At 43.0% G+C, this 15,368-nt stretch overlaps 1 protein-coding gene across 1 annotated transcript in view; it reads left to right on the top strand.

Annotated features, from left to right (window-relative positions):
* Positions 1-15,368, top strand: part of LOC117455880 (astrotactin-2-like) — a 337,211-nt gene that overhangs the window by 260,230 nt on the left and 61,613 nt on the right. Inside the window, exons 14-16 of the mRNA XM_034095512.1 lie at positions 12,777-12,901; positions 14,357-14,461; positions 14,743-14,922. Of these exons, the coding sequence (XP_033951403.1) occupies positions 12,777-12,901; positions 14,357-14,461; positions 14,743-14,922 (410 nt within the window). The remainder of the gene's footprint in view (positions 1-12,776; positions 12,902-14,356; positions 14,462-14,742; positions 14,923-15,368) is intronic.

Consider the following 15,368-nt stretch of genomic DNA (forward strand, 5'->3'; position numbering starts at 1 on the left):
TGCACAGGTAATTGGCAGGTGCATTCATATAGACCAGATCCCCATAGTCCAGCACAGGTAAAAAGGTCACAGTGACTAGCCTTTTCCTGGCCTCAAGCGAGAAACAGGACTTGTTTCTGAAAAATAAACCTAGCCTAACCCTCAGTTTTTTAAGCAGGTTATTGACATGAAGTTTAGAAGAGAGACAATCATCAAGCCAGATACCAAGGTATTTGTAACAGGCAACAACTTCAAGTTGTGTTCCTTGCGTAGTTACAATATCTAAAACAGGCTCTGGTGTCTTTTAACTTTTGAAAAGAGCATTACCTTGGTTTTATCCACATTTAAAAGAAGCTTTAGTTCAGAGAGCTCAGTCTGAATAGTGTTAAAAACAGCTTGTAATTTAACAACAGCCTCTTTAATGGAGGGACCTGCACAATACATCACAGTATCATCCGCATAAAAATGTAAAGTAGCTTCATCCACATTATCACCTACACTGTTAATATATATGGAGAATAAAAGTGGTCCTAAAACAGAACCTTGTGGTACACCATTATAAATGTTTAACCATTCAGAAGACAGTCCATCAAAATGAACACATTGGGACCTTTCAGAGAGGTAGTTCACAAACCACCCCACTGCATTGCTGGATATGCCAATACTGAGTAGCCTCTGCTTTAAAATGCGATGATCAACGCTGTCAAATGCTTTGGAAAGGTCAATAAACAGAGCTGCACAACTCTGCTTATTATCTAAAATAGTAGTAATGTCATTTACCACTTTCATTGTCGCAGTGATGGTGCTGTGTTTCTTTCTGAATCCTGACTGATGTTTAGACAGGATATCATTTATACATAAAAACTCCTTTACTTGTTCACTCACTAAGCATTCGAGCACTTTAGCCAGAACTGACAATTTAGAGATTGGCCTATAGTTATTTTAAATAGTTGCCTCCCCTCCTTTCAGTAAAGGCAAGACATAAGCAGACTTCCATACTTTTGGAATTGTGTTCGTGCTGAGGGAGAGGTTAAAAAGAGAAGTAAGAGGTGGAGCAATAAAATCTGCAGCTATCTTTAAAAAGAAAGGTTCTACGTTGTCCGGGCCAGCCGGTTTCCTAGGATCTAACTTGGATAATGCTTCATGAACAATACCAATAGTTAAAGGAGTAAAACTGAAAGGGTTTTCCAGACCACATTGTTCAGAGTCAAGGATTGGAGTGTTCACAGGAGCCACACAGCCAAACAGAGAGCCACAAGACACAAAATGCTTATTAAAGCAATTTAGCATAGTAGCCCTGTCTGATATAGTGCCAGATGCTGTGGTAAGGCACGGAGGTAGCTCATTTGGGATATCACCAGTGGAAATCGATGTTATGGCTTTCCAAAATTTCCTAGGATTATTCAGGTTTTCTGTGGTAACCGACAAATAGTACTTTGATTTAGCACTTTTTATTTGAGATGTGAAGCTATTTCTTAGCTGCCTAGAACGTAGCCATTCTACCTCTGAGCCTGATTTCCTAGCCTTAGCCCAAGCATTATTTCTCTCATGAAGGAGACTGGACAGCTCAGCAAAAAACCAGGGATTGTTTCGTCCCTTCACTCTAAATTTATGCAGAGGTGCATGTCTATCTATAATTTTCATAAAACCAAGATAAAAATAAGACCATGCAGTTTCTACATCAGCACACAAATTGATTCTACCCCAATCAAAATCAAACAGATCATGTAAAAAACCCTGCTCCACAAAGTGTTTTTTGTCTCTCTTTGTGATGATACGTGGTTTAACCTTTTGGACCTTAGTGTCCCTAATTGTGGCTACAACACAGTGGTCACTCACATCATTAGCAAATACTCCCACAGATGAGTATTTATGTGGAACATTTGTTAAAATTCGATCAATTAAGGAGGATTTATTCGGGGACTTAATATTTGGGCGAGTAGGACTGTCTATAATCTGGGTAAAATTCAATGAGGTACACAGGTTTTTAAAATCCTCTGACACAGAAGTTAACCAGTCCCAATTAAAATCACCAAGCAACACTATTTCCTTGTAGGAAAGTTGTGATAACAGTTTTGCCAATGACGATAAAGAGTCCTTGACAGCCGAAGGGGCCCTGTAGCAGCCCACCACAATGAGCTGTTGACCCTTTGTTACCTCAATATTCACGGCTAAAAATTCTAGCTGTTTACTAACAGATTTGGAAACCATATTAGTTACACAAAACTTATTTTTCACATAAATGGCAACGCCACCACCTTTTTTAGGCCGGTCAGTACGATATACACTGTAACCATTTATGTAAATATCAGAGGCCAAAATGGATTTATCTAGCCACGTTTCTGATAAGACAATGACATCAGCATCAGTCGAACTCGCCCAAATACGGACAAAATCTAATTTAGGTAACAGACTACGCACATTTAAATGAATTAAACCTAGCCCAGATCTAGATATACAATCAGCAGGAGTAGCTATTTGACTAATACTGCTCGGTGGACCTGGATTTGGCTGTACATTTCCTGATAGTAACAACAATAAAAATACCAAGCACCTTTTCCTCTTAATCAACACACATACATTGTCAGCTGTTCTAGAGTCACCAGCAAACTTCGCGAAAGTGAGATTAGAGTTTAAAAAACAATTCTGAAGGACCATCGTGGCAGGCATGTGAGAAAGACAAACATTTTCCGAAATGAATGTCCGCGACAGTGCAACCAGCAATTGTTTGTGCAACACCTCCGAAACTGTACAGGGGATGTCCACTGCGGGAGGCAGAACATACCCGAATCCAGTAGATTGTTCAGGACGACTAGCGATCTTCTCCTTGTCCAGCACAGCCAAGAAAAGGCACAGCAGAAACACGACACCCGCCATTCTCCCAGTCCAGCACAACAGTATCCACGCTGTTCCCGGAGCAAGGTGGAACCAGGCCTCAGCTATAGCAGCACAGCAGAGTAGAGAAGGTAATCCCACCGCGTTACACCGGCTATTTAATCCACTTTACATCTCCGCCGGTAGCACAGGCGCGGAGAGGAGCGGCGATACGCGGTGTGAGGAGCGGCAAGAGGAGCGGCAAGAGGAGCGGCAAGAGGAGCGGCAAGAGGAGCGGCGATACGCGGTGTGAGGGGCGGCGAGAAGGGCGGCGAGAGGAGAGCCGGGACCACACTTCCGACTCTTTATCTCTGCAAGAGTTGCTCCCTCTCGTGCTAAATCCACTCGGCGGGCAAAAGTAGGATCCCAATCCTGGTCGTACGACTGGGACGCTTACACATGAGGGAGTTTCAGCGCTGGGTAGCCGCTTTAAAGTATGACGCGCGGAGAGTAATGGTTACTGTGAAATGCGTAATGGCACTGCGCCACTGGCTGCACCCAACTTTTCTAGTACAGGGCGTGCCTATGGGTGCTGTCCTTTCACGGAAGGTGGTCACCACGGACGCATGTCTGACAGGTTGGGGAGGTATTTACGAAGGTCGTCCGGTGAGGGGTCTCTGGAGCAGAGACCTCCAGCGGGCGCACATAAATTACCTGGAGCTTTTAGCGGTGTTCCTCACCCTAAAACGCTTTCTGCCTTTTCTCAGGGGACATCACATCCTCGTGAGGACAGACAACACGACCACAATATCGTATATAAACCGCCAAGGGGGTTTGCGTTCTCTCCAGTTACACATGCTGGCACGCAAACTGATCTTATGGAGCGGCAGACGTCTCCTCTCTCTGAGAGCGACGCACGTACCAGGAGTGATGAACATCGGGCGGATCTACTGTCCAGAGGTGCACCACTTTATGCAGACTGGACTCTACATCTAAAGATTGTGAGTCAGCTGTGGGTGCGTTACGGCAGAGCCGCGGTAGATCTGTTCGCATCGAAAGAAAATGCTCAATGTCAGCTGTTCTTTTCAATGCGCGATTTAAACACTCCGTTAGGCTTGGACGCGCTCGCACACGTTTGGCCTCTGGGCCTTCTGTATGCGTTCCCACCCCTGGCTCTGATACCCCAAACTCTGGCCAGAGTGAGGGAACAACGCCACACACTTATCCTGATAGCTCCGCACTGGCCCGCAATGTACTGGCTGGCGGAGATATATCAGCTGCTGTGCGGGCAGCCATGGCAGCTCCCGCTACGCAGGGACAGATTGTCTCAGGCGGGGGGGGGCGATCTTTCACCCACACCCAGAGCGCTTGGCACTATGGGCCTGGCCCGTGAGTGGTACAATCTGAATACAGTGGGACTCCCTCAGAAGGTGATAAACACTATTCAGAGTGCGAGAGCTTCCTCCACCAGGTCTCTCTATGACTGTAACGGCCCGTCTACACTACAGCGTCGAAAGCTCCAATCTGCCCATTCACTTTCAATGGGGTGACGTCACGTAGCCGCGCTTTTTCGCCGAACTGAATTGTGGGTAGCAGAGCGGTCCGTCTCAGGCGTCTCCGGAGACGCCGGAGTAGCCAGCGCCAGCCAATCAAATCCCGTTTCCCAAAATCTGACAGCTGAAGCCGTAGCCAATCAAACCGCGTCTAAGCTGGGAGAGATATCCCGCCGTTCATTTCTATATTTCAAAAAAAGTCGGAGGAGAAACTAACTATCGCCGTAGCAAATCACCCGGTTTTGTATGACCAGACCCTCTTCACCTACCGGGATACAAACCGGAGGAACCAGGCATGGAGGGAGGTGGCAGAGACAGTGGGGGAAACTGGTAGGTTTTCGCCTGTTTGGGGAGTTTATATATATATTGCTCGCATAAAATCCCCGGGGGTTTTTGCTTTGTATGTCGGGGGCGGGAGATTCATGTGATTGGTTGTTGGTCGTGTTGCTTGAATAAAATCCCCAAGCTCCAGACATGCCCAGCTCCAAGCTATTTTTGAAGCTGTAGTGTGGACGCTCCGTAAGTGGAGGGTGTTTGAGGAGTGGTGCCTTCAAAAAGGGCACATCTCTTTTCAATGTCCTGTCGGGGTGATTTTATCATTTCTACAGGACTTGATTGATAAACACAGAGCTTTCTCTACGATCAAAGTGTACCTGGCTGCTATTGCTGCATGCCATGTGGGCTTGGAGGGAAAGACGGCTAGCCAACATCCTTTGGTCTGCCGTTTTATGAAAGGGGCTCGCAGGCTCCTCCCTGTTTCCAGGTCACTGGTGCCCTTATGGGACTTGGCAGTGGTTTTACATGGGCTCACTCTAACCCCATTTGAACCCCTTGAAGAAGCTGACATGAAGCACTTGTCACTCAAGACAGTGCTGTTACTGGCCCTGGCATCCGCCAAGCGAGTCAGTGACATTCATGCGCTATCTGTACATCCTTCATGCACTCAGTTCGCCCCAGGGCAAACGAGAGTGTTGTTGAAGCCCAACCCTGCCTTTATACCTAAGGTGGTTGGTTCATGTACCCCAATTGACATTGAGGCATTTCCTCCGCCGCTGTGTTCCTCCGGGGAACAGCAGCCGGATTTGCTGTGTCCAGTTCGTGCTTTACGCACCTATATGGACAGATCAAAAGAGTTTCGTCATAATGACCAACTCTTTAGCCGCGTTCACACTGCGGTACTTTTCCCACAAAGGTTCATGCGAACTTAGTTCATGATCGCGTTCACACCAAAAAGAGCCGGTACTAAAAGTAGTTTATGCGAACCTTTTTACCCCCTCGAAAGTCCCTGCTAGAGAGCAGGGACTTTCGAGCGGCTCTTTTTTGAGAAAAGAGCTATATTTCTGATTGGCTGGGCGAATTGCAAACCACGCCCCGTAAAACTCCCAAAAAGTGTTGTGAAGCCGCCATTTTATTATCCTCGCATTAGCATTATTAGCATTAGCATTAGCCCAGCGCAGAAACGCAGAGAGACTAACTTATGGCAACACAAAATAAAACATGGGAGCGGTGGAGATGAGGAGGTGTCGGCGTTCTGGCGATTTACTCGGAAGGCTTCAGTAGAAGCTGCTGGGAGTCCCAGCAGCTTCTACTGAAGCCTTCCCCAACTCCGGGGACTTCCGGCCCGGGGACTTTGGGCGGCAGTATACGCCGTGAAGTGGTTTGCGGCCTGCCAGTAAACCCAAAGCAGAAGAAGAAGAAGTGACGTCAGCGGCTCATTTGCCTAATCCACCCCCAGGGACTTTTTCTGGTGTGAACGCGATCTGTACTTAGTTCATGAGAACTAAAGAGTTCGCATGAACTAAGTTCGCATGAACCTTTGTGGGAAAAGTACCGCAGTGTGAACGCGGCTATTGTGTCCTGGGCTAACCCTCAGAAGGGCAAGCCCGTTACTAAGCAACGGCTCTCCTACTGGATTGTGGAGGCAATTGCTTTGGCCTATACGAGTCAGGGTTTGCAGGCACCTTCGGGTCTGCGTGCTCATTCGACTCGTGGTCTGGCTACATCCTGGGCTTTGTTCAAGGGTGTTTCCATCCAAGACTTTTGTGCAGCGGCGAGCTGGTCCTCGCCGCTCACTTCTGTCCGCTTTTACAGGCTAGGTGTCTCTGCTCCTAGTGTGGCCCGAGCAGTGCTGGGCACCATGTTGAGTCAGAGCTCTACCTGTTAAGTTCTGGTTGGTTTGGTGAATTTCGAGATAAGCTCGTCTGGCAATACGGGAGCTACAATATCCCATAGTGAGACATCGAACGGATTGTTATGAATGAGAACTATATGTTACTTACGTAACCCCAGGCCTCAGAGTAACATGTAGTGAGATGTCTCACCAGACGGCCCTCCTTGCTATGGTGAAGCGAGAAGAGGTGCCTATTTTGAATGACGCATGCGACGTAGCGCAAGCTACTTATAGGGGGTGGATTCCCTGACGCTGACATCAAGATCACCAGTAATGAGATTGATGCTTCTGTTTGCTCCGCGATGAGGCGCATCCCATAGTGAGACATCTCACTACATGTTACTCTGAGTCCTGGGGTTACGTAAGTAACCTATAGTTTTTGCGTTGAAAGCCCGGTGGCGATCTGCTCATCTGTCATACTGATCATACAGTCAATAACTTTGTTGTTATTAGCATCTGGTTAGCTAGCTATGCTAACGAATATAAGAAGCTTTTTATATAACCAGTGAGTTAAAGGCACATCTTTATATGATCATTATAGTTATAAAAAAATAAGAGAATAAAGTAAACGGGTATAAAATACTATATGACAGTAAAAAAAAGTTGTTATTAATAAACAAGAATACAGTTTGAAAGGGGAGTGATTTGTAAAATATCCATAAAGAAAAAGAAAATCTGCTTACAGTTCTGTTTCATATGGATGTTGAGAGATGTATCATAGATCTCCTAATGTTGCTCTCAAAGTGCACCAGATTGATGCTTTTAACTTCAACATTTAAAAAAAAATCTTCCCAGGGGAACCCCAAGAGGAGGTTAGGTCCCCCCCCCCCCCCCCACTTAAATCATGTTCACATCGATAGGAAACTAAATAAATGTGCACACATGTGTCCATATCTTTCTGTTTTGGTGGTCATGACACAACCGTGCATGTGCGTGCATACGCGAGTCATGGTAAGATATCTGGATTAAGAGGTTGATTTGTCTTTGCACAGCATGAAAGAAAGGCGAAATGAATGGGCTGTGATTTTAGTATTTTTAAGCAGAGGTCAATATTTGTTTACGGCCCCCGGAGGATGTTGAAAAAATTGAAATGGCCCTTAAGAGGAAAAAGGTTCCCCACCCCTGATTTAAGGCCTTTACGCTTGATGGAATTGGATGAGTAAATCAGACATAATGATGCAGAAGAATAAAATCCAACATTCAAATTGTAACCTTAATCCCTGGAAGAGGTATGAGACAGTGTAGTGTGTGAGTGTTATTTTCTAGATATACATTCACTAGTGAATTGTATTATATGTTCGTTATTGCACATATTAAACCAAAACTGAAGTGTTATTTTACCTATGATTGGTATAACATATTGCATTGTGCGGCATTTGGCAGTAAGTCAGGAGGCAAATGCAAGGACTCAAAAATGTTGGAACAGATATTGGAATTCAGCTATCATACATTAATGTATTGCTATGTGAAACAAAATATATACTTGTGCAGGGTTAGAATGAAAACGAACAGCACGTCAACAAATGAATACAAATGTTTTACACCAGTAACTACAATGGCATTCGGAAAGTGCAGACCTCACACAGTTGTTCAGACTTCAGTGTAATCATGAGCTTAAAGTGGAAACATGGAAGCTACAAAGAAGGTTTGTTGTATTCTATTGCTATATTAATTTCTAACTCAACAAGTTTATAATAATATATAAAAGACCCAGCTGTGTAAGCAAATTCACGCTGGTGGCTGCACAGCAGGCTTTTTGACTTGTACTTGCAGGAAAAGGTGTAACTTATAATGATGAATAATGATGCTCTTTCTCATTTAGGTCTCACTAAGCGATATCATCGGGTTAGCACACACATTAGTGTTTCCTATTAGCTCTATTGCCAGGTTTTTGCTCGTTGTGATTAAGCTGGTTAAGGAAAGTCGATCTTATCAGTTAGGTGAGATAAGTTAGCCATGGCCAGCTAACAATGAATCCATATGGCTACCATTTGTGTAATATTGAGAAGATCTTTATTGAAAGACAATCAACTGGCTCATCTTATTCACCACAATGTGTGATGGGTTGTAGAAATACAGATACATGTCTCCTCCTCCTCCTTTTTTCCTTTCATACATTATTTGAGCAAGCCAACCATGATTTCCTTTACAAAGAAAGATAGAAAAAAATGGCTTATTGCAACATAGCACTTCAAAAATAAAATACATATACTGGGATAAGGAGTACACTTTTCAATGCCTCCACTTTTAATAAGCACTTTACTGAATATATGCTTTAAGCTCCCTTCTAGCTATATACACATTCCTACACTACTGAAAGCAACTGTGGCCTTGACAGAACAACACATCACAAATATACAGGATTGACACTTCGTCTCTTTAGAATTTACTGTATCGCAACTGAACCTGTGCGAACATGGACAGATGCCACAACAATCTGTCCTTGCTCGAGGTGTTTCTTTCCCTCAAGGATTGAAGAAGAAGTATTAGGAGGTTAAGGATATAATATGTTATGTAAACTCAGGCACAGCAAAGACCTGAGGCACTAGGCTATACCATTTTTTTATTCTCCATTAATTCTCACTTTTCAGCAAATGCAGTTAACTACGAGATACATCGCCATCTTATACCATATGTCACTACGATATGTCACTTGTAACTACGCAAGGAATAAAACTTGAAGTGGTTACCTGTTACAAATACCTTGGTATCTGGCTTGATGATTGTCTCACTTTTAAACTTCATGTCAATAACCTGCTTAAAAAGCTGAGGGTTAGGCTAGGTTTCTTCTACAGGAACAAGTCCTGTTTCTCGCTTGAGGCCAGGAAAAGGCTAGTCACTGTGACCTTTTTACCTGTGCTGGACTATGGGGATCTGGTCTATATGAATGCACCTGCCAATTGCCTGGTCAAATTAGATGCTGCGTATCACGGTGCACTGAGATTTGTGACAAACTGTAAAGCATTAACCCATCACTGTACCCTGTATGCAAGGGCTGGTTTGCTTTCACTAACTGTACGGAGGCTCAGTCACTGGTACATTTTTATATACAAAGCCATGTTAGGGAAACTTCCATCCTACATCTGGTCCCTGATCTCACGGAACATTGTAAGTGGCTACTGCCTGAGATCGAATTCTGTGGTTTTATTAAATGTGCCAACTGCTAGGACTGTCTTAGGGAAGACAGCTTTTAGATGCGCAGCTCCTCTGTCTTGGAACAGTCTGCAAATTAAATGGAAACTGAACAATCTGGTGCCACTAAATGTTTTTAAAGCTCGGCTGGATGCTAGTCAATCGGAAGCTATTGGTACCTGCTCATGTGGATAATTATGTAAATTATGCTGTATGATGTCCTTTTGTTGTTCTATTTATGTTTTATGTGGAACTACTTGAGCAGGTCTCCCTTGAAAAAGAGATCAATGATCTCAATGGGATTTATCTGTATAAATAAAGGTTTAAAATGAATGTCTTTCAAATCCTAGAATGTGACTGGGTGGTGTCAGCAAAGTGGCCGAAAAGAAAAAGGCATTCCACATCTGGGCTCCAAAAAAAATCCATAAAGCTAGATAACGTCTTGGTGCATACACCTCCTAAGGTTCTCTGAGCCTCAGCGTGAACCTGGCTGATTTACTTTAGCAATCAATATGTTTTCTGTGAGAATAAGCCACGATGATCTTTTTACAGCACCTCTTCTCTTTCTCTCATCCTCTGCCCTTGAGTCAATCCTCCCATCCCTGCACTGTAACACTAAGGCTGTGATTGCTTCTAACAGGCTTTGTGGTAAGAGGAGTAAAGAGAGAGAGAAAGAGAACCGAGAGGGGTCTCTGTGGCACAAGGTCTGAGCCTTGGTCCCATAAAAGTGGATTATGGGAGAGGTTGCTGCTGCTTGCCATTCTCTTAAAATGCAGCAGGACAACTTATCTTTTTGACAGGAGATGAACTGCAACTGCTTTGGTTCAACCAGAACGGTCTATCCACTCAAGAAAAATGGAACGGAACATGCACCATCTCTCTACTTGTTGGACTACTGCTATTTATTTTGCAAGTGATGTGTCCGCTGTGATATACCACGACAGTGCAAATAGATGGGAAAGTGAAAAAGGCTCTGTTTAGAGAATAGCGCATCCATTTAGATATATATTCTCCATTTGCATCCACTTGTTTTCTTTGCAACCTCTCACTATCATAGAGAGATGTTATGTGTGTTGTTTTCCTCTTCCCTTCCCTCGCGCTTCCTTTAACTTTGCAATTCTTTCTTGTACTTATCATCTCTAGCAGAGAGAAAGAGAGAGATTCCAAGGGGTCTATCTTATCTTTGCATGCAGCTCTCTACCCAGCCCTCAAATATGAGGACACAGCTGTTTACTTTATTTATCTGCCAAACACACACATCTTGGCTTTGTACCCATGTTATTGATGTTAACCCAAACAGTAGGGGTGTAACGGTACACGTACCCGTACCGAAATTATTCGGTACGGGCCCTTCGGTTCGGTACACGTGTGTACCGAAGTGTACCGAACGAATATAACGTTAAACGTAAAAAATTGAGAAAGTGAACAACTTCTTGGAAGTAATCTGAGGTGCTGCGTCGCAGCATTCAGAGTAATTTGCTCCCATTGGGCTCAGCGCGTCATAGAGCGAGCAAGTCATTTCATTGGATGAGAGGGCATGCTATGAGAGCTGGTCAGAGGGATGCGTTCAAATTTAGTCGGTAATTTGAGGAACTATCGAAAATTAATGGCGAACGCAGATAAAGTTGAGCTCGAAAATCCTCCAGCATCATTGAAGTCTCCGGTTTGGGAACATTTTGGTTTCGCAGTTACGTACAAGGATGACGGACAAAGACAGGTGGACCAAACCAAAGCTGTTTGTCGGCATTGTTCAACTAAGATTGGTTACGCGGCTGGCAATACATCAAACTTGCACACTCGAACATGAATATAACCGGTACCAAAAGAAAAAAGACTGAAGTGCAAACCCAACTCCCGCTAGCATTTAGCCTCCACCACTCGCAAAAACTTCAGACCGAGTCAAAGCTATTATAAACGCCAAATATCCTTATGTTGCCATGTTAGCAAAGCCCTAACTGGCTGTATCTGCTACCTCTGTCCCTAGCGAGAGGGTTTTCTCCACAGCAGGAGACATTGCTAGTGCCAGCAGATTTGCCCTTTCAGCAGCCATGTGGACAAGTTCATCTTTCTTTAAACAACATGAAAATACAATGACAAGCAAGTCCTAATGTCAAGCTGGCTGCTTAGGTAGTACAGTACAGTACAGTACAGTTCAGATACAGATTATTTCAGTTCATCGAAATGCTGCACCTTAATGTTCATTTGATTATATTTTGTATTTATTTGAGTGAATAATCACAGTTTAATAATAATTAAAAACCCAAAACTAATAGTTTATGTTTTGTGAGTACTTGTACAGTAAAGTTCAAATACAGATTATTTCAGTTCATCGAAATGCACCTTAATGTTTATTTTATTATATTTTGTATTTATTTGAGTGAATACATTATTCACAGTTTAATAATAATAAAAAAAAATATATATATGTTTTGTTTTGTGAAAAAAAATTCTGCTGTACCGAAAAGGTACGGAACCGAACCGTGACCAAAAACCGAGGTACGTACCGAACCGAAATGTTTGTGAACCGTTACACCCCTACCAAACAGTGAGTTAATTCTGTCACTTGTGGATGGGATGAATTCATTTCAAACCTTTATTTATACAGATGAATCCCATTGAGATCATTGATCTCTTTTTCAGACCTGCTCAAGTAGTTCCACATGAAACATAAAAACATAAATAGAACAACAAATAATAACCAACATGACTAGAGTCTACACTTTAATGTGTAGATAATACAGTATATTTCTCACTCATGTTTAGCCACCAATGAGTCTATTCATTTAATGATCAAATAAAATAGTATCATAGAGAAAGATGCAGGAAAAATGACGCATTGAATTCTGTTTCTGAATGATTCAGGAAGCGAGCAGCTGCCAATGCACGGAAACATGTCTGGATGTATTGTTGTTTAGTTGTTTTCATGTATTATTAAGTATTGTGCAAACAAAATACCACGAATATACAGGCCCAGGTGCCCAGGGTCTGTCTTTTTTATTGTTTTTTATACAAATTCTTTGTACTAAGATGATAGCCTTGTAATATTGAATCTCTTAATTGTCAAGTAAACTGCTACCTCATGTTTGAGTGATAAATGATGGCCTTCTTTCTCTCTCTCTCCCCATCAGGGACAACAACTTCATCAAGGACTTTCCGCAGCTAGCCGACGGTCTCATGGTCATCCCCTTGCCAGTCGAGGAACAATGTCGGGGGGTGTTGTCCGAGCCCCTGCCCAACATGCAGCTCCTCACAGGTGAGTGAGTTTGGGGTCTTTTTTCTCTTGTCTTGTTGAAAGTTTTAGACAAATAGATTTGAGTCATTGCATTATCAGGTGGCAGCTCTATTATCTTTCTACGACCCATTCTATTCATGGTCACTGGTCATCAAATCAAAAACGGTTTCAAATCAGCATCTCTTGGACAAAAAATAAAATTAATAACTAAAATAAAACTCCAAACATCTTTCATTGTGTTTTAAACCTGTTGTTTATAAGCTTCTTAGTTTGTGCAACAGTCTGTAAATATACACAACTTTATAATAAAATGCATAGGTATGACTTAGGATCATACTTGTATTTACAAGTATGATCCTAAGTTAAAAAATATATGAGGTTATCATGAGGTTGTTAACATCGCAATTTATCAGTGAATGTTTGCAGGAACTGTTTGTAAACAGCTTGTTTCCTGATGGACACACACAGCGTTGAGTCCGGTCAGGTAGGGCTGCAGGTGAAGTCAGCACCGATGCAGACTCGCTGTTTGAAGGCTTGATAACCCACTCCCCCTCCACACTCGTAGGTTTGGAACAGGACTTAAGGTGGCGGACCCTCCGCGCAAACGGATGGGTAGTGTGTAGGGGTAGGGGGTGGATTGGAATTGGGCCACACTTTCATAAACACAAAGTATTAAGTATAAACTCTCCAGACATGCACGTGTGCCGGGCCTGCTGCTTCATCCTTTTATCCTTTTATCCTTTCCGTGACTGTTCCACCCCATCTTGGGGGGGAAAGAGTCACTTAGACATTTGGCTTGAAACCTGCCCCAACTCTGCTCCTTAATCCCTCCATTAGCTAAATTGGCATTTGATCCAAATTGACCCCTGAGATTTATACTTGGGCTCTGCGTTCACCATACTGGTCACACACACACACACACACACACACACACACACACACACACACACACACACACACACACACACACACACACACACACACACACACACACACACACACACACACGCCTTTAGAAACGAAATAGCCTTTTCTTCACCGTGCATGAATGTCTCGGTGTAAACCATTTTGCGGAGGTAAAGGATCAAGGTTCGCGTAAGTAGTTCATTTATTTTTTTCCCCTTGCTCTACACTTTTGTGGCTTTATTTCTAAACTGGTGTGAAAGTTCGGTAATTGAATTGTAGTGAAAGGCGAGATTGCTCCCTCTTCTAATGTCAGCAATCCAATTGGAGTTGCACTATATATCAGCCATTGATCCGGGAGCAGCTGGGATATAGGCTGTGATAATAAATAATGAAATGGCAATAATAGGTTCCAAATGAAATTATGGATTTTTATTTATGTACTCATTTATCTTGAATTCCAGCTGCTTTCTGAGTTTTATAATGTGTTTTAAATTGTTCTGTTTGTTGTATTTCTTGTATCTCTCTTTTGGTATTAATTGTTCTCCTTGTTTAATTTGTTTTTATTCTTAGGGGATGCCCAATTCAGTGAGGCAGCAGGCTATCCTATGGTTCAACAGTGGAGAGTGCGCAGCAATCTGTACAAAGTCAAACTCAGCTCCATCACCTTATCTACAGGTCAGTGCCTCAATAATGTGACCTTGTGATTTCCTAGCATAACAAAGCACCTCAATATAAGTGATAATAATTTATCAATAACTTCTACCAGACTAAACAGCTTTAATATACAGTATATTCTGCATATTTAGCCAACCTACCTTTCATTCTCATTATTTGTGAAGCTTTCTGCATTCAATAATCCTGATGAACTTCAGATCACAACACATGTGCACCATTAGGCTGAATATCCAACCCCATACAAAAATCCCTACTCTTCCATCTCCTTCTTGACCTGGTAGGCTTTTCTAAGGTGCTGAAGACACTGTCAGCTGAGAGCACACGCGAGGAGCTGCTGGCTTTTCTCCATCAATATGGCAGCCACTACGTGTCTGAGGCGCTGTACGGCTCTGAGCTCGGTTGCAGCATCTACTTTCCCAGCAAGAAGGCCCAGCAGCAACTCTGGATGCAGTACCAGAAAGGTGAGTGTGTGCTCACACACAGGTAGAAGGCCAAAAAGATTTAGTGCTGAATTATAGAGGGATGAATTGACATATTTTCATATTCATTTTAGAGGAAAGGGGGATCTGCCAAAGGGGCATTTTTCATATAATTGTAATGTGTGGGTATGGATAACACTAGGGTGCCTCCAGGAGTTTCAAATGTAACTAAATAAAGCAAACATGTTCTAAGTCAAGGAACTCCATTTCATACAAATACACACTGAAGAAAAGTAGAGCCAGGTCATACATTTGTCAGACTATAAATTAAACGTGGTTATGTTTAAAGATTGTATCCTGCCCAGATTCTCCTTCTGGTGAAAAGGAAACACAAGCTCTGCATGGATTGAATTAATCATCAGTGTGACTTAACAGCCTGAAAGCATATTCGGAGCAGCACTGTTCCATTTTAAATGGTGTTTTTTTAA

Source organism: Pseudochaenichthys georgianus, chromosome 12, assembly GCF_902827115.2.
Source record: "Pseudochaenichthys georgianus chromosome 12, fPseGeo1.2, whole genome shotgun sequence".
Taxonomy (NCBI): domain Eukaryota; kingdom Metazoa; phylum Chordata; class Actinopteri; order Perciformes; family Channichthyidae; genus Pseudochaenichthys; species Pseudochaenichthys georgianus.